This window comes from Rana temporaria, chromosome 3 (genome assembly GCF_905171775.1).
Source record: "Rana temporaria chromosome 3, aRanTem1.1, whole genome shotgun sequence".
Lineage (NCBI taxonomy): Eukaryota > Metazoa > Chordata > Amphibia > Anura > Ranidae > Rana > Rana temporaria.
Window position 1 is genome coordinate 456,971,625 of NC_053491.1, and position 24,371 is coordinate 456,995,995.

The window sequence follows — 24,371 nt, forward strand, 5'->3', positions numbered from 1 at the left end:
ATTTGATCTTTAAGATTAAGCGCGATTTGCAGCATATTCATTTGTCCTTTCCTAGTACTAAAATAATCTTTTCTGAAATTATTCCGCGTTTTCTCTGGCTATCTTTCCCGGAGAATAGGTCTCTGGAGAAGATTCGGAGGCGTGTTAATCATTCAATTGAGAAATTTATGCCTATATTGAACAGTTTTTCATATAGGCACACTGAGTTGGAAGGAGGTTTTTCTGGTCTCTATAGGTCTGATGGTATCCACCTATCTGACATAGGTTTGGATATCTTCAATTCGGATCTCCAGAATATGGTAGAAATGGCCACGGTGCTGGGGTAGGCCGTTTTTTGTCAGCTGACAAAAACCGGCTGGTGGGGACTTTGTATTTATTAGTTATGGTATTCGCTCGAGTTCTATGACTGAGCGAGATCTTAAGAGATGATTAAAGTTTGGAAAATGTTATATTAAGAATTTAAATAATATTGAAAATGTTACTATTAGAATTTTAGTAATATTAAATGGAATATTTATGATTATATAGATTTATTTATACCAATAACGGTGCCGCGGCCATTTCTACTACCAAAATAAAAAAATAAAAATAAAAAATGAAATGATTTATTTATTTATTCAATAAAGTTATTTAAATTATTTTGGTCTATGTTTTTTATTCAAATCATTAGAAGTTAAGTTGTCTTGTACGGCCTACACTCCCATGTGCCAAATCCAATGTATCGTGTAAAGATCAGTAAACCGAAACTGTTTCAAAACCGGCCTTAAAATAGCATGACAGCAATACATTGACGTCTTTAGCATGTTTGCTTAAGCAGCTAAGCAATAATTGCAGGCAATTCATCAGATAACAGCGCAAAAGATCTGACAATACAAAATGATAATTACAATAAAACAGAGACGAAGCTGAAAAGACATAAAGGTTACTTCAAAGGTTTCGAACTCATAATTATATTCAAAGTGCTTTTATAAACTCTCAGATTAAGAATATTATTCTGCAGTGTAAGCATAAAAATATAGAAATATTGTGCAGGAAAAATTGAAAAACAAATAAAATGGTCTATATGTTTAAAACGAAACAATTAAATACTATTGCCTAGATTCAGGTACGTTGCCGCAACTTTGCGGCGGCGTAGCTTTAGGCATTTAAGCTACGCCGCCGTAAGTTAGCGAGGCAAGTACATGATTCACAATGTATTTGCCTGCTATGTTACGGCGGCGTAGCCTAAAGCGGGCGGGCGTTAGGGCGCCGAATTCAAATGTGTGTAAGGGGGGCGTGTTTTATGTTAATAAAGCTTGACGTTAAGTTTTTGACGTTTTTTTCTACTGCTAATGCGCCAGGCGCCTACATTTCCCAGTGTGCATTGCGGCTAAGTATGCCGCACGGGCCTATTGATTTGACGTGGACGTAAACAACGTAAATCCCGATTCGCGGACGACTTACACAAACGACGTAAAAATTTTGAATTTCGACGCGGGAACAGCGGCCATACTTAACATTACTATTCTATGTAGGGCTAAGCTCTAACTTTAGGCGGCCTATCTCTAACGTAAACGGCGTAAAAGTACTGCGTCGGCCGGGCGTACGTTCGTGAATCGGCGTATCTACTCATTTACATATTCTACGCCGACCGCAATGGAAGTGCCACCTAGAGGCCATCCGAAATATTGCAATCTAAGATAGGACGGCGCAAGCCGTCGTATCTTAGATATGTTTAAGTGTATCTCTGTTAGAGAATACACTTAAACATAAGTCGGCGTAGATTCTGAGTTAGGCCGGCTTATCTACTGATAAGCCGGCCTAACTCTTACTGAATCTACCTATATAAATCTAAACACTCTATAATCTAAATAAAAGTATAAAATCTAACTGGATGACCTACCCCCCCTCCCACCCCCCCTTATGTTTCATTACCTAGCAGGAAATATTGTAGTATTTAGGTTGCTATCAGGGATTTTTCAGAAGCCTTTGCCCAAACTAAAGTTGAACTCCAAAGAAAACACCAGTAAATGGTGTCATTTTTTTTTTTAAAGCCCAAAAAAAAAAAAAGGTTTTCCCATGCAGTGAGGTTAACTGCTCATTTTTGTCTTATGCCTCATACACACGATCGTTTTTTACGTCGGTATAAACCCCGATGGGTTTTTCCGACAGAATTCCGCTCAAGCTGTCTTGCATACACACGGACACACCAAATTCCGACCGTCAAAAACGCGGTGACGTACAACACTACGATGAGCCTAGAAAAATGTTTCAGAGCATGTGTCGAATTGTTTCCGAGCATGCGTGTTTTTTTCTCCGTCGGAATTCCATATAGACGAATGGAATTTCTGATAGAATTATTTTCTGTTCTCTTTCTAACTCTGTCGGAATTTCCGAAGGAAAAAGTCTGATGGGGTATACAAACGATCAGAATATCCCATGAAAAAATTCCGTCTGACTTTTTCCATCAGAAATTCCGACCACACACAATCTAGCAGTTGACTGTTCATCTCACCCAAAGACCTGCTCTGTATGTGAGGACGTCAGGAGCAGTCCTCAACTGGATCATAGGGAGCGCTGTTTGCCGGTGGAGTGGAGAATCGGGGGAGTATACAGCTTTCTCCTGTCTCCTGAACTTTTTTTGCCCAGAGTTGGACTTCTCCTTCCCGTCCATGCTATAGCCAAAAGAAAGTGCAGATTTCCAGTTCTGGGAGGTAGTCCATGGACATCCTTCTAGAACCGTGCCCTCTGTGGTGCGCATCAGGCAAGCTCTGTGATCGCAATGCCCTTTGGACATAGCAGATCAAAGATCACCATAAAGGGCCTTTACCATGTGATCAGCTGTGGCCAATCACAGCTGGTCACCTGTAAACAAACTTGCCTGGTGTCTGCAATCCTTTCCGCACACGCTGTCTCTGTGTAAGGAAATTAGATCTGGTAACCGGCAAGGCTGACAGGGCACAGTTAGTACATTCTTTACACTAATAATCAGTGCAGCCCCATCAGTGTCAGTCAGTGCCCATCCATGCAGCTTATCAGTGCCCATAAGCCATCAGTTCCAACTCACCCATCAGTGTCAGTCAGTGCCCATCCATGCAGCTTATCAGTGCCCATAAGTCCTGCCTATCAGTGCACCCTCATCAGTGTCCATCAGTGCACCCTCATCAGTCCCCATCAGTGCACCCTCATCAGTCCCCATCAGTGCAGCCTCATCAGCGAAGAAGTAAAAAAAACGATTTACTAAATAATGAGATTTTTTACAAATAATATGTTTTTTGGTTAACATTTTCTGTCTTTTTTTTAAAAAAATGCAAAAAATAAAAAACCTAGTGGTGATCAAGAAACCACCAAAAGAAAGTTATCTGTCTCAAAAAAAATATACAAATTTGATATGGGTACAGTGTTGCATGACCATGCAGTTGTCATTCAAAGTGCAACAGTACTGAAAGCTGAAAATTAGCCTGGGCAGGAATGGGATGAACGTGCCCAGTAGGCAAGTGGTTAAAATTTATTAAATTCATTTTTTTTAAGTAATCAGGTAATTCATTATTTAATTAATTTTAAATGTAAAATACATTTTTGAAACTAACTTTTAAAGGTATACAAATTCTACATCATATCAACATCATATTTCCCTCTGTACAGCAGCAGTGGGGGAGTGTGAGCCAGAACAATTACTGTAGCTGTTCTAAAGTGCTCATTTGCTGACAGGAAACATGCTGACAGGAAGAGAGAGAAAAGTGAGTAGAGGGAGGAACTCATCAGTCTGCTGCTACTCCTTCAATATTTAATCAAACGCTGAGGGCAAGATGTGAGTTTTCTGCATTAGGGAGAATGCAAGTCATTAGTTGGCTCTAATGTCTGACAAGTCGGTCTAATTCTCAGGACACATTGGCCCGGATTCACAAAGCACTTACGCCGACGTAGATCGAGATACGCCGCGTAAGTGTAAATATGCGCCGTCGTATCTATGCGCCGTGCCCACAAAACTAGATACGCCTGAAAATAGGCTTCGTTCTACGCCGGCGTATCTTGGGCGCATATTTATGCTGGCCGCAATGGGCACATATGCAAATGAGGGAGATACGCCGATTCACGAATGTAGTTGCGCCTGGCGCATTATATACGCGCTTTGCGTAAGTCGTACATCCGGCGTAAAGTTATTCCTCATATAAGAGGCGCAAGTCATGCAAAGGTATGGACCAGGGAACACAAGCCGTTGTATTTTACGTAGTACGTGAATATGGCTGGGCGTAGGTTACGTTCACGTCGTAGGCAGTGATCCGTCGTATCTTAGGGAGTAGTTCCGACGTGATTCTGAGCATGCGCACTGGGATGCGTCCACTGGACGGCGCATGCGCCGTACGTTATTCGTATCTTTATGACGCTCAGTCCATCATTTACATGGGGTCACGCCTCATTAGCATGGCTCACGCCCACTTCCACCTACGCTGGCTTACGCCTAGGAAACCCAGCGTAGATTTGGCAGCGAGTGCTTTGTATATCCAGTGCTTGCCTCTGTGCGCTGCGCCGGCGTAGCGTAAAAGATATACGCTACGCCGGCATAAATATGCGCCGATGTCTGTGAATCCGGGCCAATGAGGATAAATACAAATGTTTTTTTTTTTTTTTTCTGTTGTGGCTGTTTTGTTTTGTGGGGGGGTTGGTCACAAGAGGGAGGGAATGAGAAGGAAAAGAAAAAAAGGAAAATAATGAGATTAATTAATATTCCTTCAGACCAAAAGTGCAGAGTAATTACGGAAAGTAAGATATATATAATTAACCAAAATTGAATGTATAGGTATAATCAGGATATGAACGTAATGTACTAAGATAGAAGGAAAAGTGGATGTGAATGGTTTTATAAATGATGCATGTGATAACATGTTTGTTGATATTTGTTGATATTTGTTCCTCTATTTTTGATAAAATAAAGAAAGATTAAAATTCATAAAACAGATGCCAAAAATATGTTTTATATTTCCTTATGTATTTAGTTGGAGTTTACTATACCACCAAAATACTACACAAAATGTAAAACTTGCCCTTTAATAATTGCAAAAAAAAAATATTTAAAATACTATGGGCCAGATTCACAGAAGAGATACGCTGGAGTATCTGCTTATACTCCGGCATATTTTCAAATTTGCCGCGTCGTATCTTAATTTGTGATTCACAAACAAGATACAACGGCATTTGGCTAAGATCCGACAGGCTTACGGCTTCGTACGCCTTCGCAATACTTCGGCCGCCGCTGGGTGGAGTTTGCGTCGTTTTCCAGCGTCGGGTATGCAAATTAGCTTTTACGGTGATCCACGAAGGTACTCGCGTGCGTTACGTCGTCGCAAGTCGTTTTTTCCCGTCGCAAAGTTAAGCCTGCTTTTTCATGGCTTAACTTTACACCAGCCATGTTAAAGTATGGCTGTCGTTCCCGCGTCGAATTTTAAATGTATTTTTTTTCAGCGTAAGTACGTTACACACGTCGCCATTCACAAACACGTCGGGGCACCGTAATTTCGCGCAAAGCACGGCAGGAATTTTTCCAAACGGAACATGCGCAGAACGTTTGGCGCAGGAACTCGCCTAATTTAAATGGTACACGCCCCATTTGAATTAGGCGGGCTTGCGCCAGACGGCTTTACGCTACGCCGTCGAAAGTTTACATGCAAGTGCTTGGTGAATCAGGCACTTGCGCTGAAAACTTGCGGCGGTGTAACGTAAAGACGATACGTTACGCCGCCGCATTTGTACCTGAATCTGGCCCTAAGAGCACAGTCCTTCATATTGGACTTAAACAATAAACAATAAACTGTTTTAAGGCCAGTATTTATAAACCAATTAACCCGGAGGAGCAGAATAAACTATTTAAATCATTACCATGCATATTCTATATATATAAAACTCAACGTGTGTGTGTGTGTATGTATGTATGTTCCAGCATCACGTCCAAGCGGCTAAAGATATTAACATGAAACTTGGCACACATGTTACTTATATGTCAGCAACAAACATAGGATAGGTGGTTTAACCCTTACCCACCCCCATTTGCCATGGTCGGGGTTTTCCTTTAAAGTCCCATTCAACTCTATGGGAAATACATGTTACTTCATAACTTCCAAACGGCTGTACATATTTCGATAACACTTGGTCACATGTTACTTATATGTCCACTTAAACTATAGGATAGTTAATTTATCCCTTAACTACCCCCATTTGTGAGGGTCGGGGTTTTTGTTTAAAGTCCCATGCAAATCAATGGGAAATGTATGTTCCCACATAACTTCTGTACGCCTGGAGTTATTTCAATAATACCTGGTACACATATTACTTATATGCCAAATAAAAATATATGACAGTTAAATTAACCCTTACCTACACCCTTATATAAAAGATGGGTATATTTATATTACTATGATTTTCCTCCCCAAAAGGTTAAGATAGGAAGACCGGGCAACGCCGGGTATTCAGCTAGTTACAAATAAATGCATGGTCTTGTGATAGGTCTAATTGCACTGGTGCTAATTTGTATTTCGGTCCAGACATAATGTAATCCAAAGACAGGCAAAGGTCAGGGCAGGTGGCACAAAGTAAGCTTGACACAGAAACAGGGAGAGGTCAGGGCAGGCAGCAGACAGATGGGGAATCCAAAGACAAACTAGCAAGGCAAGGGTCTTGCTAGTCTGTCTTTGGATTCTTCATCTGTCTGCTGCCTGCCCTGACCTCTCCCTGTTTCTGTGTTAAGCTTACTTTGTGCCACCTGCCCTGACCTTTGCCTGTCTTTGGATTACATTATGTTTGGCACATGCAATGACCTCTGCCTGTCCTTTGACTACACTATTCTCTGCTGCCTACCCTGACCTCTGTCTGTCCATGGATTTCAATATTGTTTATCATTAACCCTGACTTCTTCCAGCCTCTGGGCTTTGCTACTGGCGATACACCTGCTGCATCATCTGTCCATGCCTGAAGTTTCCAAGGCCAACAGGTGCTCCTTCAATAAATCATTGCTCAGCCTCTAGTTCCACTGGACAGACACTATATAGCATTGTGTAATAAGTACTGCTTGCCTGCTTTCCTTAAGGGAACAGGGACTGCTAAAGAGGAAGCTACCCTTGCCAACAATAGTCTCTGGCCACTGGTACTAAAAAAGCATTACAGTTATACAGCTAACACTGTGTATTTTTAGATAACTTATTTTGAGACCTAACATAGGATTTCAATGCACTGTAAGTTTTGGTTTCATGTCAATAAACAAATGTAATTGTTCCAAGACACACATGAGTATTGCCTTGTGGTTGATATTTTAAATGTACTTTTATCCTTTTTATTATACTTGTTATCAACACAGTTTACACAGCCTTTGTTCCAGTAGAACTATACTTCACATATGATATGGTTTCTAACGCTTGATGATTTATCAGGGAATGTAGATGTCACATACCTGGTTAGTGAGCCTGATGTGTAAAGGAAGGCCTCTCGATACAGCTCCGGCTTGATGGCCTCTGTTAGTGAGACGGCGGCCACAAGAGGTATGAGTGCCTGTAATCAGTCCAGTAGTCTGCGTGGCAGCAGTCAGCAGGTGGATGTGGCAGTAGAGCAGGCTGGTGGCAGATGAGCTGGCATGGCGTTGGCTGATAGCAGACTGTGGGCCAGATTCACGTAGGAGAGTGTATCTTTAGTTGGGCGTAGCGTACCCTATTTACGCTACGCCGCCGCAACTTAGAGAGACAAGTGCAGTATTCACAAAGCACTTGCTCCGTAAGTTGCGGTGGCGTAGCGTAAATTGGCCGGCGTAAGCCAGCATAATTTAAATGTGGAAGAGGTGGGCGTGTTTTATTAAAATGAGCCGTGACCCCACGTAAATGACGCGCCGATCATACGGCGCATGCGCGCGCATGCTCAGTATCACGTCAAATTTACGCCCTAAGATACGCCAGGCCCAATGCCTGTGACGTGAACGTAACCTACGCACAGCCCCATTCACATAGGACTTACTTAAACAACGTAAAAAGATACGCTTGCCGACATCCATACTTTGCATTGGCTGCGCCTCATATAGCAGAGGTAACTTTACACCGAACGTAAGCCAAACGTAAACGGCGTAGCGGGCACAAGTACGTTCGTGAATTGGCGTATCTACCTAATTTACATATTCGACGAGTAAATCTACGGAAGCGCCCCTTGCAGCCAGCGTAAATATGCACCCAAGATACGACGGTGTAGGAGACTTATGCCGCTCGTATCTTGGCCAAATCTATGCATAACTGAGAATCAGGCCCATTGATACGACGGCTCGCATTCGGACTTACGACAGCGTACGTGGAGATACGCCGTCGTAAGTCCTTTGAGAATCTGGCCCTGTGGTAGGCAGTTGGAATCTTTAGCCAGATGAGAGCTTGCTGGACTGAGAGCTGTAGCAGACCAGATGAGCAAGATGCAGGGTCAGACAAGCCGGGTTGGTAACGGTTGGGCAGATCAGGCATAGACAGCAGACAGCAGGATGGTCAGGTCACAAGTTAAGTTAGCCATTGGGTGGTCGATTAAGCAGAAACACAAGGCAAAAGCAGAATCCAGAGACAAGCCGAGGTCAGGGCAGGTAGCAAACAAACACAGGTCAGAACTATGCCAGATCAGGAATAGAGGAAATGCTGTATCTTGGCCTAGGCCGACAAGGCCCAGGCCTAGGGCGGCACTTTACAGGGGGGGCAGCAAAAAAGCTACTGCAAAAGCTCTGCATGAAAAGAGCCCCTGCCGGCTTGCACTACACTTTTAGTGGGACCAGGTGGCAGGGTGCAGAAGGCAAATCGGTCTGGCACCCCCATAAATCAGCCGTACTGCTGCCGTTATGATAATACGGACCAGCAGCCGGTGACTGGCCTGATGTTCGGACAGACTGCCTGCACTTAATACAACTGGCGGCCTCCAAAACTAGCTGTGGCACTATCAACAGGTTTTAGCAGCCTAATGCTCTGCCTACCCTCCTCTGTGGCATCCTTGGGAGGAAGTTACGATATGTAATGTAAATTCCTCCCAGGGGCCTCGGTGTCAATAGTGCAGAGAAGAAAGGAGGGAAGCCCCCAGGTACGGCAGCAGAGGTTTTCTTTTTCCTTGCATTCTCACTGACAACTCTGAAGAGAGCAATTAGGTGGTTTTCTTACTGCTCGATAACTCTGAAGAGATATATAAAGGGATTACGGGATTTTTTCCTTGTGAGTCATACTTTGAGTGCTAAAAAATCCTACCTGGTTGAATAAAACGTGCAAAAGGGGCCCAGACACCAAGCGCTTGAAGGCACAGTGAAATAGATAAAATAAAAATCAGGCTAATTAATAAAATCAACAAAAAATCCAGTCTGTAGGCAGCTACTAAAAAATCTTTAAGATAATATCTAAACAAACATAAATGTAACACAAACAAGCAACGCTCATAAAGCAACAACTTGTTGATATAAACTGTAACTGAATACAGTGCCGGTGATTAAACGAAAACGGACGGGGGATGGGCAAACAAATGAGTACTGAGGGCCAGATTCTCGTAGATCGGCGTATCTAAGCGCGGGCGTAACGTATCCGATTAAGGTTACGCCTCCGCAACTTAGACGGGCAAGTGCTGTATTCTCAAAGCACTTGCTCCGTAAGTTGCGGCGGCGTAGCGTAAATAGGCCGGCGTAAGCCCGCCTAATTCAAATTTGGAACAGGGGGGCGTGTGTTATGTAAAATAACCATGACCCGACGTGATTGACGTTTTTTACGAACGGCGCATGCGCCGTCCGTGGACATATCCCAGTGTGCATTGCTCCAAATACGCCGCAAGGACGTATTGGTTTTGACGTGAACATAAATGACGTCCAGCCCCATTCACGGACGACTTACGCAAACAACGTAAAATATTCAAAATTTGACGCGGGAACGACGTCCATAATTAACATTGGTACGCCGCATGTACGCCACCATATAGCAGGGGTAACTTTACGCCGGGAAAAGCCTAACGTAAACGGCGTATCTGTACTGCGTCGGCCGGGCGTACGTTCGTGAATTCGCTTATCTAGCTGATTTACATATTTCTAGGCATAAATCAGCGTACATGCCCCTAGCGGCCAGCGTAAATATGCAGTTACGATCCGACGGCGTAAGAGACTTACGCCGGTCGGATCTAATAGAAATCTATGCGTAACTGATTCTAAGAATCAGGCGCATAGATACGACAGCACAACTCAGAGATACGACGGCGTATCTGGAGATACGCCGTCGTATTTCCTTTGTGAATCTGGGCCTAAGTTGTTATCTGAAACCACATTGAATGCACAGAAAAAAAAAAAGATGGACCGCGGAACCTCCACTTTAAGCACCGAGCCTCTTTCTGAGATTTGTTGTTTACAAGTTAAAGCAGTTTTTCTTGCTAGAAAATTACTTAGAACCCCCAAACAATATAATTTTTTTCTAACACCCTAGAAAATAAAATAGCGGTCGTTGCAATACTTTATGTCACAGCGTATTTGTGCAGCGGTCTTACAAGCGCTCTTTTTTGGAAAAAATACACTTTTTTGAGTTAAAAAATAAGATAACAGTACAGTCAGCCCAATTTTTTTTCTATTGTGAAAGATAATGTTACTCCGAGTAAATTGATACCCAACATGTCATGCTTCAAAATTAAGTCCTCTTGTGGAATAGTGACAAACCTTTACCCTTAAAAATCTCCATAAGCGACGTTTAAAAAATTCTACAGGTTGCATGTTTTGAGTTACAGAGGAGGTCTAGGATTATTGCTCTTGCTCTAACGATCGCGGTGATACCCATGTACGAACGAACATAAAATATGCAATTTAATTAAGAGGTCGATAGGATTGTACTCTGCTAAAAAGACAATTTTCAAACAACAACTGTATCTTCTATATATGAATCCCGCTCCCTATGAAATCAACACTTACCAGTTGTCGGTAAGTGAAAAGCTTGATAGAGAAGTCTCCTCAAACCTCCTCTTAAACGATTGCTGTCACTGAAGGGTAGCATATACTTGGACATCAGGGAGTGAATGGCTCGCTGACCCCCTGAGGACATATTCTCCTGGCACCTTAGGAAAAAACTTTAATCTATGGGCTCCTCTGACTGAGCCCTCTGGTGGTCTGGTTTCACCAGTGTTATCGAGACCTCTGCACACTGTGTATGGCTATATTTTAAAGCAGGGATCCTCAAACTACGGCCCTCCAGTTGTTGCAGAACTACACTTCCCATGAGGCATTGTCAAATTTTGACATTCACAGACATGACTAGGCATGATGGGAATTGTAGTTCCTGAACAAATGGAGGGCCATAGTTTGAAGACCCATGTTTTAAAGTATCCACAGATCCACCAGATGCCCTAATATTCATCCAGACCACAGCTTTACCTCAGAGAGATCTGATTGAGGATTACCTGATTGCGGATGCAATATACTAAATGATCAGTGGGACGAACCATTTACTCCCTGATGTCCAAGCACAGCCTGCCCAGAATCACCCTTCAGTGACAGCAATCATTTACTGTAAAAAGGAGGTTTAAGGAGATTTCTCTGTCAGTGTTTTCACTTTTCGCAAGATCTTTCAGTCTGTGTATTGACATATTTTCGGGTAATTTTTGGCCTGACTGAGGCCTAATTCTTTGACCATAAAACTGGTTTGTGAATGTCACATGACCGCCATCACATGGAACATTAGTTGGGCAGGTCCCCATCCCCGGTGTTTCTCCTGGCCTAAAGTGGAAGTAAACCCTCCTGGCATTTTCAGCCAAGGAAGCTGCCATCTTGGCCTCTGTTTGATCTTCAACTGCCATGTGATCAGTTATGACACCAGCCATTGAAAGGTTTGGCAGTTTGGTTGAGAGCACAACCAATGGGACACTTGCACTCACGGCACTTGCCGGAAATGTAACTGTTTTTTGAAACTAGTAAATCGATGGGTTTACTTCCACTTTAAGTGGCACTGAAAGCCAAGAGCTGTACCTGTGTGGTCAGATCAGCATTGTATGTCCAATAACCCACAAAGATGGATTATTAGATAAAGATGGTCCAATGTGATGTACCGTATTTATCGGCGTATATCGCACAATTTTTTGCCCTGAAAATCAGGGCAAAATCGTGGGTGCGTGATATACACACTGATACCCGCTTCCCGCGCCTAGTTTGAATGCCTGCGCCGCAATATACCGAGCGCAGGACACTCGGGTACATTCAGCCAGGCTCGGCTTCACTCATAGTCACGCTCTGTGACGTTTATGCGTGAGAAGCCGAGCCTGGCCGAATATACGCGAGTGTACTGCGCTCGGTATACGTCGGCGGAGACGTAGACAGATGCCGGACCGGACGAGGCCGCCGATGGACGCCGGGCAAGACACCAAAACTGTAAGTATTAAAATGTAATAACATTTTTTTTTACAGGAAAAAGAGGTCAAAATTAGGGGTGCGCGCTATACGCCGGAGCGCGCAATACCCCGATAAATACGGTAATTTAGGGGTTATTTTAGCAGGTGACCTAGAGCACCACTGGAAGTGCCTTTGTTATCACTGAGCACTGGAATTTGTTCTGACATCAGAATTCATTGACAGGTGCACGTGACCTCTCCTTCTCCTTCTTCTCCTTCTGACCTGCATTTACCTGTGCTTCATGCAGATTTTACATTCCAATAGACTTGCACAGGCATGGACAACCTATTTGAAGCAAGCAAAAACCTCTCAACACAGGAGCTTAGGGTACATTTACATCAGCCGCTGTGTTGCAATGTGTGTGGTGTGGTGAGGTCCAACAGGACCAGCACAGTGTTGATGCCCTGATACCAGTGCAGTGCACTGTTCTTTTTATTAACAAACAAACTTTATTGAATTGTCACATTTATAGGCCCGGATTCACAGACAGCGGCACACATTTATGCCGCCGTAGCGCAAATATATACGCTACGCCCAGGGCCGCCATCAGGAATTATGGGGCCCCTTACACAGCTTCAGGCATGGGCCCCCTGGAGCAGAGAACCGGGGGGGGGGGTGCTGCCGCCTGAAATTGAGAAGCGGGGGGGGGGGGGGGGCTGCCGCGGATTGAGAAGCGGGGGGGCCCTTTACACAAAAAAGAAGAAATAAAGAAAAAAATATATAAAAAAAGGGGGTAGCCATCTGGGGACCTCTGGGCCCTTTAATAAAAATAAAAAAGATATATAAAAAAAATATATTTTTTTTTTAAAAAGGGGGTTGCCATCTGGGGACCTCTGGGCCCTTTAATAATATATATAAATGTTTGTGTGTGTGTGTATGTATATATATATATATAGAAATTACAAAAAAGGGGGGTTGCCATCCGGGACCTCTGGGCCCTTTAATAAAAATGAAAAAAATAAACCTCTGGGCCCTTTAATAATAAAAAAAATATATATATATATATATATATATATATATATATATATATATATATATAAAAATTAAAATAAACATAAAAAAATATATATAAACAAAAATAAAAAAATAAACATTTATAAAAAAAAAAAAGGGGGGATTTGCCACACATGGGGCCCTGGGGACCTCTGAGCCCTTTAATGATATATATATATATATATATATATATATATATAAAAAAATATATAAAGACAAAAAAATATATATAAAAAAAATATAATTTTTTTTATTAAAAAAGGGGGGTTGCCATCCGGGGCCCTATAAAAAAATATATAAAGACAAAAAAATATATATATATATATATATATTATTTTTTTATAAAAAAAGGGGGGTTGCCACCCGGGGCCCTCTGGGCCCTTTAATAATAATAATAATAATATTATATATATATATATGGGGACCTCCGGACCTCTAAAAAAAAAATGGCCCTTTATTAAAAAATTTAATAAAAATATATAAATAAAATATTTTTTTATAAAAAATAAATAAAAAAAGGGGGGTTGCCATCCGGGGCCTCCGGGCCCCTGGGGACCTCCCGACCTCTAAAAAAAAAATTGGCCCCTTAAAAAAAAAAAAAAAAAAAAAAAAATTTTTTTTTTTTTTTTTTTAAAGGGGGTTGCCATCCGGGCCCCTGGGGACCTCCGGGCCCCTTACAGGTGTAATGCCTGTACCCCCCTGATGGCGGCCCTGGCTACGCCGATGCAGCGCAGAGAGGCAAGCACGGAATTTACAAAGCCAGTGCTCTCAAAACTGCGCTGGGTTTCTAAGGCGTAAGCCGGCATAGGTGGAAGTGGGCGTGAGCCATGCAAATGAGCCGTGACCCCATGCAAATGATGGGCCGAGCGCCAGGCAGATACGTATAACAAACTGCGCATGCGCCGGGACGTGGACGCATCCCCGTGCGCATGCTCACAACCACGTCGGAACAACTGCCTGAGATACGCCGGATCACTGCGTACGCCCTGAACGTAATCTACGCCCAGTCACACACGTCCAACGTAAATTATGCCGGCTTGGGTTCCCTGGTGCAGCCCTTTGCATGGATGCTGCTGAGTTACACCTCCTTTATGGGGCATAACTTTACGCCGGACTAATAACTTATGCGCACTGCATCGGGCGCACGTACGTTCGTGAATCAGCGTATTTTCCTCATTTGCATATTTCAATGGCTGATCAATGTGAGCGTAAATATGCGCCCAGCGTAAATGTGTGCCCACCCTACGCCGGTGTAGGCAAGTTACGTCGGCGGGATGAAGCCTGTTTTTAGGCGCATCTCAGTTTGTAAGTCCGGCGCACAGATACGACGGTGCATATTTGCACTTACGCGGCGTATCTGGAGATACGTCGGCGCAAGTGCTTTGTGAATCCGGGCCATAGAGTTCTATCAGCTGCCATGTGCTGCACTGGAAAAAAGTGCTGCACACAGTACTTGTTTCAGTGCACACTGCCTGTACACCACCGCAATGCAGGCTATCATTTTTCCTTGCCTTGTGTTGGGGTGCTGTGGAGCTACATGGAAATAGCCACAAAACACAGTCCCACCGCACTTGGTGTAAAAGGACTTTTAAGCAGGTCGTAGATTATGCAATTTTTGCTCGATTTCCCCATCAACTAATAGTGGAGCTATCATGTTCACCAGGCTGGGGGGGGGGGGGCACGGAGAGACATCCCTGCCGGGAGAACACAGTGATTTACAGATAACAGAGTGGATCTTAAACAGAAATGAGTGTGGTCCTGACAGGAAGGGGTGGGACATATTTAAAATAGGGGGTGTAATGCCGCGTACACACGATCATTTTTTCGGCATTAAAAAAAAACGTTGTTTAAAAAAAATGTCATTTAAAATGATCGTGTGTGGGCTTCACATCATTTTTCGGCTTCTGAAAAATGGGCAAATTTTTTTTCGAGCATGCTGCATTTTTTAACGACGTTTTAAACTATGACGTTTTTCGGGTTGTAAAAAATGATCGTGTGTGGCCTAAAACGACGTTAAAAACCCACGCATGCTCAGAAGCAAGTTATGAGACGGGAGCGCTCGTTCTGGTAAAACTACCGTTCATAATGGAGTAAGCACATTCATCACGCTGTAACAGACAGAAAAGAGTGAATCGTATTTTACTAACACGGAATCAGCTAAAGCAGCCCCAAGGGTGGCGTCATCCGCATGGAATTTTCCCTTTATAGTGCCGTTGTACATGTTGTACGTCACCGCGATTTGCTAGAGCATTTTTTAAAAACGATGGTGTGTGGGCAACATCCTTTTAATGATGAAGTTGGAAAAACTTAGTTTTTTCTACATGTCGAAAACGTTGTTTTTTTTCATGCCGAAAAATGATCATGTGTACTGGGCATAAGAGTTTAGTCAGGCCTAGGGCAGCACAAAACCTAAATACATCAGTGAGTAGAGGTCAATTTTTTTATTTATTTTTTAAAGCCCATGGTGTGTGAACACACTGCAAAAACGTCACCCGTGCAAAATCAGAGGACCTTGCCCTGATCCCCCAGGGGGGTATGCTCCAGGCGGGAACTGGGGTACCTACACTTGGTGCATCGGGCCGAAACCAGATGGACCCCATTCTTTGGAGGGTCTTCCGAAACAGACCCACCCATGTACTAGGTGGGGCTCCCCCGAAAGAAGACCCCATGAGAGAGGGCGAATTAAGCCAGAAGGCCATGTCCACCCCCTCCCAAGACTTTCAGGGCACCTGTCACGTACCTGGTTATGGAGCTCAACGTGCAGGGAGCGGCCTCTCGTAAGCCTCCGACTCAGGACCTCCTGGTAGAATGGACAGAGTCCGGAGGGGCACAAGTGCCTGATGGTAAGCTGGGTAGCGGTCCGGAAGCGATAGCAGGCAGGTGTACGCTGGCCCAGGAGAAACACCAAGCAGCAGGCAGAGGCGGTGGTATGGCACTAGCAGGTACAGGAATCAGGCAGGTGAGCGAGCTGGACAGGAGCCAGGTAAGTGGTTCAGGAATCAGGGTAGGTCCAGAGAGTAGTCGATATTCCAAGCCAGGTCGGTAACATAGGCGGGCAGAGACAGAGCCAGGGGTTAAGCAGAAGCCGTAGTCAGGTTAAGCCGGGGTCATAGGCAGGTTGCAGGCAGGGAAGGTCACAGGAAGCCGGGTCAGGTACACAGAAGATCAACAGGTAACAGGTGCAGATTCTAGGTAAACGCTGTAGACTGGTCAGCAAGATGGAGAGGCATCAGGCAGTTTAAATAGCGTTTCTTGGCGCCAAAACACCGGCGCCAAAACACGCTAAGGCGCGCGCCACGTACGCCGGCGCGAGCAACAGGCACATCGATGCGCATGCGTTGGGGGAAAACGGAACGTCTTTCGTGACAGCACCCTACAAGTCACACGTGCAAAAACCATGTACAAACATAAAAATACAAAAAGTGACAAAACATGGGTCTTAAATAAAAGAAAGTAGAGGGGAAGGAAGTGGAGAGGAGAGTGAAAAGTGACCATTGTGTAATACAATGGGAAGGCCCTCCAGCCAGTGAGTAGAGGGCAATACAGGAATCAGGAACAATGTACAGAAGCTGCAGACCAAACAGCAATGAGCCCATACTGACGCCTGATTAAATAGCCCGCTTGACGCCAGCATTAGTGAGAGGTGTGCATGCGCTTGCTTGTGCCTGTCCCCACGACTATGCACATCTGCCTAGCCAGTTGCCGGCCTGCACCGACACACCATCTGCATTATTGACATGTCTTCCCTAAAAAAAACATTATTTTATTGTTTATAATTTTTACAGTTAACTGGTTGCCGACCAGCCGCCATCGTTTTACGGTGGCAGGTCGGCTCCCCTGCGCGAGAGCCCGTAGCTATACGTCGCTCCCTGAAGTGGCCACTAGGGGCGCGTGCGCGCTGCTGGAGGGGCGTGCGCGCCGCCGGAGGGGCGCGCGCCCCCCGCTCGTCACTGACTGCCGTGTGCTTGCCCGGCGGGCGTGATCGCCGCCGGGCACCCGCGATTGCTCGTTACAGAGGGGGGACCGGGAGCTGTGTGTGTAAATACACAGCTCCCGGTCCTGTCAGGGGAGAAATGCCTGACCGTCTGTTCATACAATGTATGAACAGCGATCAGTCATTTCCCCTAGTGAGGCCACCCCCCCCCCCTACAGTTAGAACACACCCAGGGAACATACTTAACCCCTTCCCCGCCCCCTAGTGGTTAACCCCTTCACTGCCAGTGCCATTTTTATAGTAATCAATGCATTTTTATAGCACTGATCGCTAGAAAAATGACAATGATCCCAAAAATGTGTCAAAAGTGGCAGAAGTGTCCGCCATAATGTCGCAGTACCGAGTACTAGTAAAAAAAAAATATTAATAAAAATGCCATAAAACTACCCCCTATTTTGTAAACGCTATAACTTTTGCGCAAACCAATCAACAAACGTTTATTGCGATTTTTTTACGAGAAATATGTAGAAGAATACGTATCGACCTAAACTGAGGAATTTTTTTTTTTTATATATATATTTGGGTAATATTTATTATGGTAAAAAGTAAAAAATATTTTTTTTTTTCAAAATTGTCGCTCTATTTTTGTTTATAGCGCAAAAACTAAAAACCACAGAGGTGATCAAATACCACCAAAATAAGGCTCTATTTGTGGGGAAAAAAAGACGCGAATTTTGTTTGGGAGCCACGTCGCATGACCGCGCAATTGTCAGTTAAAGCGACTCAGTGCCGAATCGCAAAAAGTGCTCTGGTCTTTGACCAGCAATATGGTCCGGGGGTTAAGTGGTTAATCAGTAAAGAACCCTTTTTGTCCCATTCATTTGAGGACACTTTATCCAATTTCTTCTTGACATAATGTTTGGGCATACTTTAAATCCAGCCAAAACGTGGCTGTTGAATGAAGTGAGGAAGAGGATTTTTGCCCATTTTTTGCTAGTATATGACTCATACAATGTATGTGTAAAATGTTTTTTTTTTGTGATAGTTTTCGTTATTGCTGCGAACCTCAGAGATTTGAGAAGCACTACCAATTTCTGTTGTGTTACAGACATTTGCCCGTTCTGACATTTTCTGTATTCCTGGTAAAAAAAAACAAGACCACTTTCTCACATCTTATGAATAGTAGTATTAGCCTTATCTTCTAGTGTAAACTGTTCCATAGGTCTGAAGTCTGCAAGAACTCTCATAAAACTGGAAAGCAGTAAACCAACTGATGTTCTTCTTACACATGAAAATAATAATAAAGGGCACTTAAAGATCTGGAATACGTATCGTATCTTGATTTCATGTAAACTATAACCAATGTAATTTTATTCTGTGACGTTAGTAGCTGAACTTCCTGCTGAAATTTGTGATTTGACCTTCACCCAGTCACTAATTGAAAAATTATAGTAGCCGGTAGGTAAATATCTACATTTTTTGTCCTGTATTGTTTAGATATATTTATTCTTTTCAATTTCAACCTTTTTTTTTAACTTACTCATAAAACTGGAAAGCAGTAAACCAACTGATGTTCTTCTTACACATGAAAATAATAATAAAGGGCACTTAAAGATCTGGAATACGTATCGTATCTTGATTTCATGTAAACTATAACCAATGTAATTTTATTCTGTGACGTTAGTAGCTGAACTTCGTGCTGAAATTTGTGATTTGACCTTCACCCAGTCACTAATTGAAAAATTATAGTGTATATATAAAATTTTGGGATAATCTGAGCTGAATCTGCCATGAAAATACCAATTGCCAAAATATGACCAGCATTGATAACCGTGTAGCACCCCCTAACATTGGTAGAGTAGGATGTTTGTTCAGAGAACAGAGGGAGAGGCAACCAAAATTCTCAACATTTTCATGAGGAGAGGCAAAGTGGATATATCCTTCTGTTAATGATTAACAAAAGCTGTAATAACTTGTATCAGCTTCTAATGGAAGTTTCTGAGTCGAGTCACCCCACCCATGGCCATGAAATTTTCTTATTACGATACACAGATTTGAGCATCTACACAACGCCTCTTTTTAAAGCTCTATATATATATGCATTACCTTGGGAAATGTGCCAAGCTTGAGACAAAGATCACTTGGATTTAATCAGGATCACTATCTTAACTCTCTCACTTGGGGCTTGACAGTCGCTGATGTTAGACTGGACCTGGAGGGATCTACTAATTGATGAGCAGCAAGACTTGAGCAAGTACTTACAATGGAAGTCAAAACACTCATAACAATAATCCTTGGGGTAACACTACTAGTAGCCGGTAGGTAAATCTCTACATTTTTTGTCCTGTATTGTTTAGATATATTTATTCTTTTCAATTTCAACAATTTTTTTTAACGTACTTATAGTTTTTTTTTTTTTACTAACCTGTACAGTAAAACCTTTGCGAGCATAATTCGTTCCAGAAACATGCTTGTAATCCAAAGCACTTGTATATCAAAGCAAATTTCCCCATAAGAAATAATGGAAACTCAAATGATTTGTCCCACAACCATTTATTCATAAGTCCTTTTAGTGTATAGTCCATATAAAAAGATTATAGCAACGTGACCGGGTTGTGGAACCATAAAATGTCCATCCACAAATGGAAGCCTCCACAAGGGGATTAGAAGCAAAATCCAGCAGGAGCTACAGAGTATAAAAGAGAAGAGAAGCGCTTCTAAGTTTAGCAATATGTTGCTAAATGTTGTACCTTCAACAAATGTAACAATATTGCTACACTTATGCCGCGTAAACACGACTGTTTTTCATTACGAGAAAAGTGCAATTTTTTAAATTAGTCGTTAAAAACGGTTGTGTGTAGGCTCCAGAGCATTTTTCTCGACGAGAAAAATGGGCATTAAAAATGTAGAACCTGCTCTATTTTTTCTAGTTGTTTTTCACGTCGTCGTTTTTCTTGTTGTGAAAACCGGTCGTTCGTGGCTTTAACGACGGGGAAAAAACGCACATGCTCAGAAGCAAGTTATTAGAAGGAAAATTTGCATAATCAGCCCAAAGGGTGGCACCATTCCCCTTTATACTGCGTACGTGTTGTACGTCACCGCGCTTTGCTCGAGCATGAGAGGAATCACGTTGAGAAAAACGTCGTTTTTTTCCATGACATGAAAAACGGTCGTGTGTACGCGGCAATAGAGTCGTCTCTTTTTTCTTTTATATTCAGTTGTGACATGACGCTACTTGTAGATCAAGTCAAAATGTATTAAAACATTTTGCTTGTCTTGCAAAACGCTCTGAAACCAAGTTACTCTCAAACCAATGTTTTACTGTATGGATATCGCAAAATTTCAAAAAACATCTGTTTGGTGTATCAGTAATGATGTATGGAAGGAATATCTAAAATGCTCTCTTTCTCTCTCTCTCTCTCTCTCTCTCTCTCTCTCTCTCTCTCTCTCTCTCGCTCTCTCTCTCTCTTTTTTAATCAGTACTTAACTGACAAAGAAGTTCAGATTAAGGGCTTAAACTAGTCATGCGCAAACCAGGGTTCCATCAAACCCTGGGGTTCCTCCAGAGGTTGCTAAGGGTTCTTTGAGTTGTGGCTGATTGACCTTCCAGTGAATGGAGCTTGTATACTTCCAAGGCCAACAGCACTTGGCAGAACCAGCTGCAAAACAGTTGTCTATAAAGCCTCGTACACACGGTCGGACATCCGACAAACTTTCCTTTGGATTTTTGTCCGGAGTGATTTGTCCGGTCACACCCATAGCATATACACGCTCGGACTTTTCTGAAAACTTTTCTAAAACTTTCCCAACATCACGTGGTTTTTCTGCTCTTTTCTGCTCTTTACCGCCACCCTTTGGTTAACTTCTGCTATTGTTGGTTGATTTTAACATTGGTTCTGAGCATGCGTATTTGCACTTTGTACAAAAGTCTGATGGCTTGCTGTACACACGGTCGGACTAGGCACCATCAGACTTTTGTTGTCGTAAAGTTTGTCCGTTTGCAGACCAAACTTTTTGTCCGATGAAACCTGAAAAAGTTGGTCCGATGGAGCGTACACACGATCGGACAAATTTGAAAACTTGTTGATTTTGAAGTTTGTTGGCTGAAAGTCCCAACTTCAGAAAAATATATCTGGGGTTCCTCTAGTGGGTAAAAAGGTTGAGAAAAACTGTCTTAAACACTAGCAAATGCATTAATTAATTTTGATATTACAATCTTTTTATTACATTTTTTTCACAAAAATATCCACCAATAATAGGGATCATATAACAATAAGACACCAATTTGTCAATAAATCACACCAGCAATATGCGGAGTCATGTTGAAAGAAAGGGTTTTATTCACATTTTCCAAACATTATAAAATAGTAAACTCTAAGCCTAATAATACATGTAATGGCACGTACACATGATCGGACATTCCGAACGTCGTAAATTCCGAACGTCAAGAACGCGGTGTCGTACAACACTACGATGAGCTGAGAAAAATGAAGTTCAATGATTCTGAGCATGCGTCAAATTGATTCTGAGCATGTGTAGGATTTTTGTGCGTCGGAATTGGCTACAGACGATAAGAATTTCCGACAAGAACTTTTGTTAACGGAAAAATTGAGAACCAGGAAATTCCGACAGCAAATGTCTGATGGAGCATACACACGTTCAGATTTTCTGACAACAAGCTCACATTGAACATTTGTTGTTGGAAACTCCGATCGTGTGTACACAGCATTAGGTGTCTGTATAGATTTGTTGCTATAACATGAAAAGGAAAAAGAAAGAAAAGAAAAAGATAAAAAGGAAAGAGAGGGAGTAGACAAGGTTTCTGCGAAACCATGCTGGTACGTTATCATGTATCAAGTTCAAGGGTCCCAACGCTTTATCAAACTTAGGTTAGGTATTGTTAAGTATACTTGAGCATTTATCATTAATGATAATCCAATAAAAAAAAAAATTGGACATGTTGAGACACTGCCAACTGGTTCCAAGTCCATGCGATAGCGATTCTGGCTGATTGGACCGAGATACCAACCTTTTTAAATGCTTAGTTAGGTCAATACGTTAGCTAAAGGGCAAATGTAGCTAAAGGGCAAGTTTTGGCTACCTTACTAGAAACCTCCATAGCAATGTTTTATAAGTAGACTCAACCAAGGTCGTATTGATAGATATTTTAGAACAAGTACTAGCTGTATCTTACCAGTCAGATAAGTCTAATGTTAATTTGAGATCCCATTCCCATTGTTTCACATAGGGAAATTTATGATTTGGATCCACTAAAGGATGATATACAATGGCTCCACAACTTCCAAGAAATCCTTAGCTTGGCAAGAAACCAGTTGAATGGCATGTTTTTAATTTCGTTTTTAAATCTCATACAATGTGGTTGTATCAACATCGTTTTAGCCTAAAGTTCATGTAAACCCCACATGAATGTCATTTAAGCTGACCATATACTAGTACTATTTCCTTTGCAATGTTTCCTTTTACGAACGCTTGTTCAATTTTCTAATGGTTAATGGGATCAAATCAACGTTGTTTTTTCAACGGTAGTGATGAGAAAATTTGAAGGAACGGGATATACATTTTTTTCTCAAATGAGTTTCTACCAGGAAATTTGTTTTTCATTTAAGAAAGACCATTCATTTCAAAATTTTATGGTAAAAACAAACATCAGTGAGAAAGTTTCCCCTTGTTTTTTCTTTTTGTCTTAACAATGTTTTTTTTTTGTTTTTTTTGTTCAATTGTTTTGAATTGATTAATGATATAATTGTTTGAGGTTGGATAGTACTGGTCTCTTAGGCATATATTGTAATGTTTTTTGGTTTGTGATAGATTTGAACCTTCCCGCTACTCTCATCTATCATGCTAAGGATCTGAAATGCCTAATAACTGGTGTACAATTTTTTGGACATGACTTCCTGGTTTTGCTGGCTCTGATGACACTGTACTGGTTTGATGGTGATCAGGTACTGATGTGTCAGTGACACACTATGACGGTGTTGATGGTGCGTTGCTGACCCAATGACAGATGTTGATGGCGCACTGGGGACACCGATAGATGTTGATGGTGAAATGGGACACTGACAGATGTTGATGGTGTACTGGGGACACTGACAGATGTTGGTGGTGTACTGGAGACGTTGTAAGCGAGGGTAGTGCATTGGGACACTGACAGATGTGAATGGTGCACTGGGGACACTGACAGATGTTGGTGGTGTACTGGAGACGTTGTAAGCGAGGGTAGTGAGTTGGGACACTGACAGATGTGGACGGTGCACTGGGACATTGACAGGTGTTGATGGTGCGCTGGAGACATTGTGAGAGAGGGTGGTGCTTTGGGACACTGACAGATGTGGATGGTGGTCTGGGGACACTGACAGATGTGGATGGTGGTCTGGGGACACTGACAGATGTGGATGGTGGTCTGGGGACACTGACAGATATGTCCTGAGTAGGTATATGAATGGCAAAAAAAAAAAAAAACAACAGGGGCTCTAATCCTTTCATGTTATTTCTGAAACAAGATATAAAAAATGTGGCTGGAGTTGGACTTTAAGCTTATCTTTATATGTAGCCAAGTAATCAGAGAATGCATGTTTTTATCTAAGGCATTTGAGACAGAGTCCACATGACAGGTTTCTTTTTAAATACAAAGATAGGACAGGTATACTGTAACGCATAAATGTGTATGGAAAGGACATCTAGAGGAAGTAGCAGTAATTGCCATTTGTAGGCAAATCATTTTATGCTTCAATAGTATTTATTAAAGAATTTTCCATACAAGGATACAGAAAAATAATCTCAACATTTCGTTGTAAAATAGTAATCCAACACAGTGGGAACATAACATCACAATCCTGTTAAGTGCATTAAGAAAACAAGTGCAAAATCGGGCCAAGGCCCATCAGTGCGCTAATAGGGCTTAATCTGTCCTATTATTTCGAGGACCCACATCCCACTAAGCCGCAAACACACGATCGTTCAAACCGATGAGAATGGTCTGATGGACCGTTTTCATCGGACCAAACCGATCGTGTGTGGGCCCCATCGATTATTTATCCATAGGTTAAA

General features: G+C 42.4%; 1 protein-coding gene across 4 annotated transcripts in view; it reads left to right on the forward strand.

Annotated features, from left to right (window-relative positions):
- Positions 1–19,337: 19,337 nt before the first annotated feature.
- Positions 19,338–24,371, forward strand: part of LOC120933474 (mucin-2-like) — a 55,297-nt gene continuing 50,263 nt past the window's right edge. For all 4 annotated transcript variants that reach the window (XM_040346702.1, XM_040346704.1, XM_040346705.1 and 1 more), the window contains exon 1: positions 19,338–19,621. In XM_040346702.1, the coding sequence (XP_040202636.1) occupies positions 19,567–19,621 (55 nt within the window). In that variant the 5' untranslated portion in view covers positions 19,338–19,566. The remainder of the gene's footprint in view (positions 19,622–24,371) is intronic.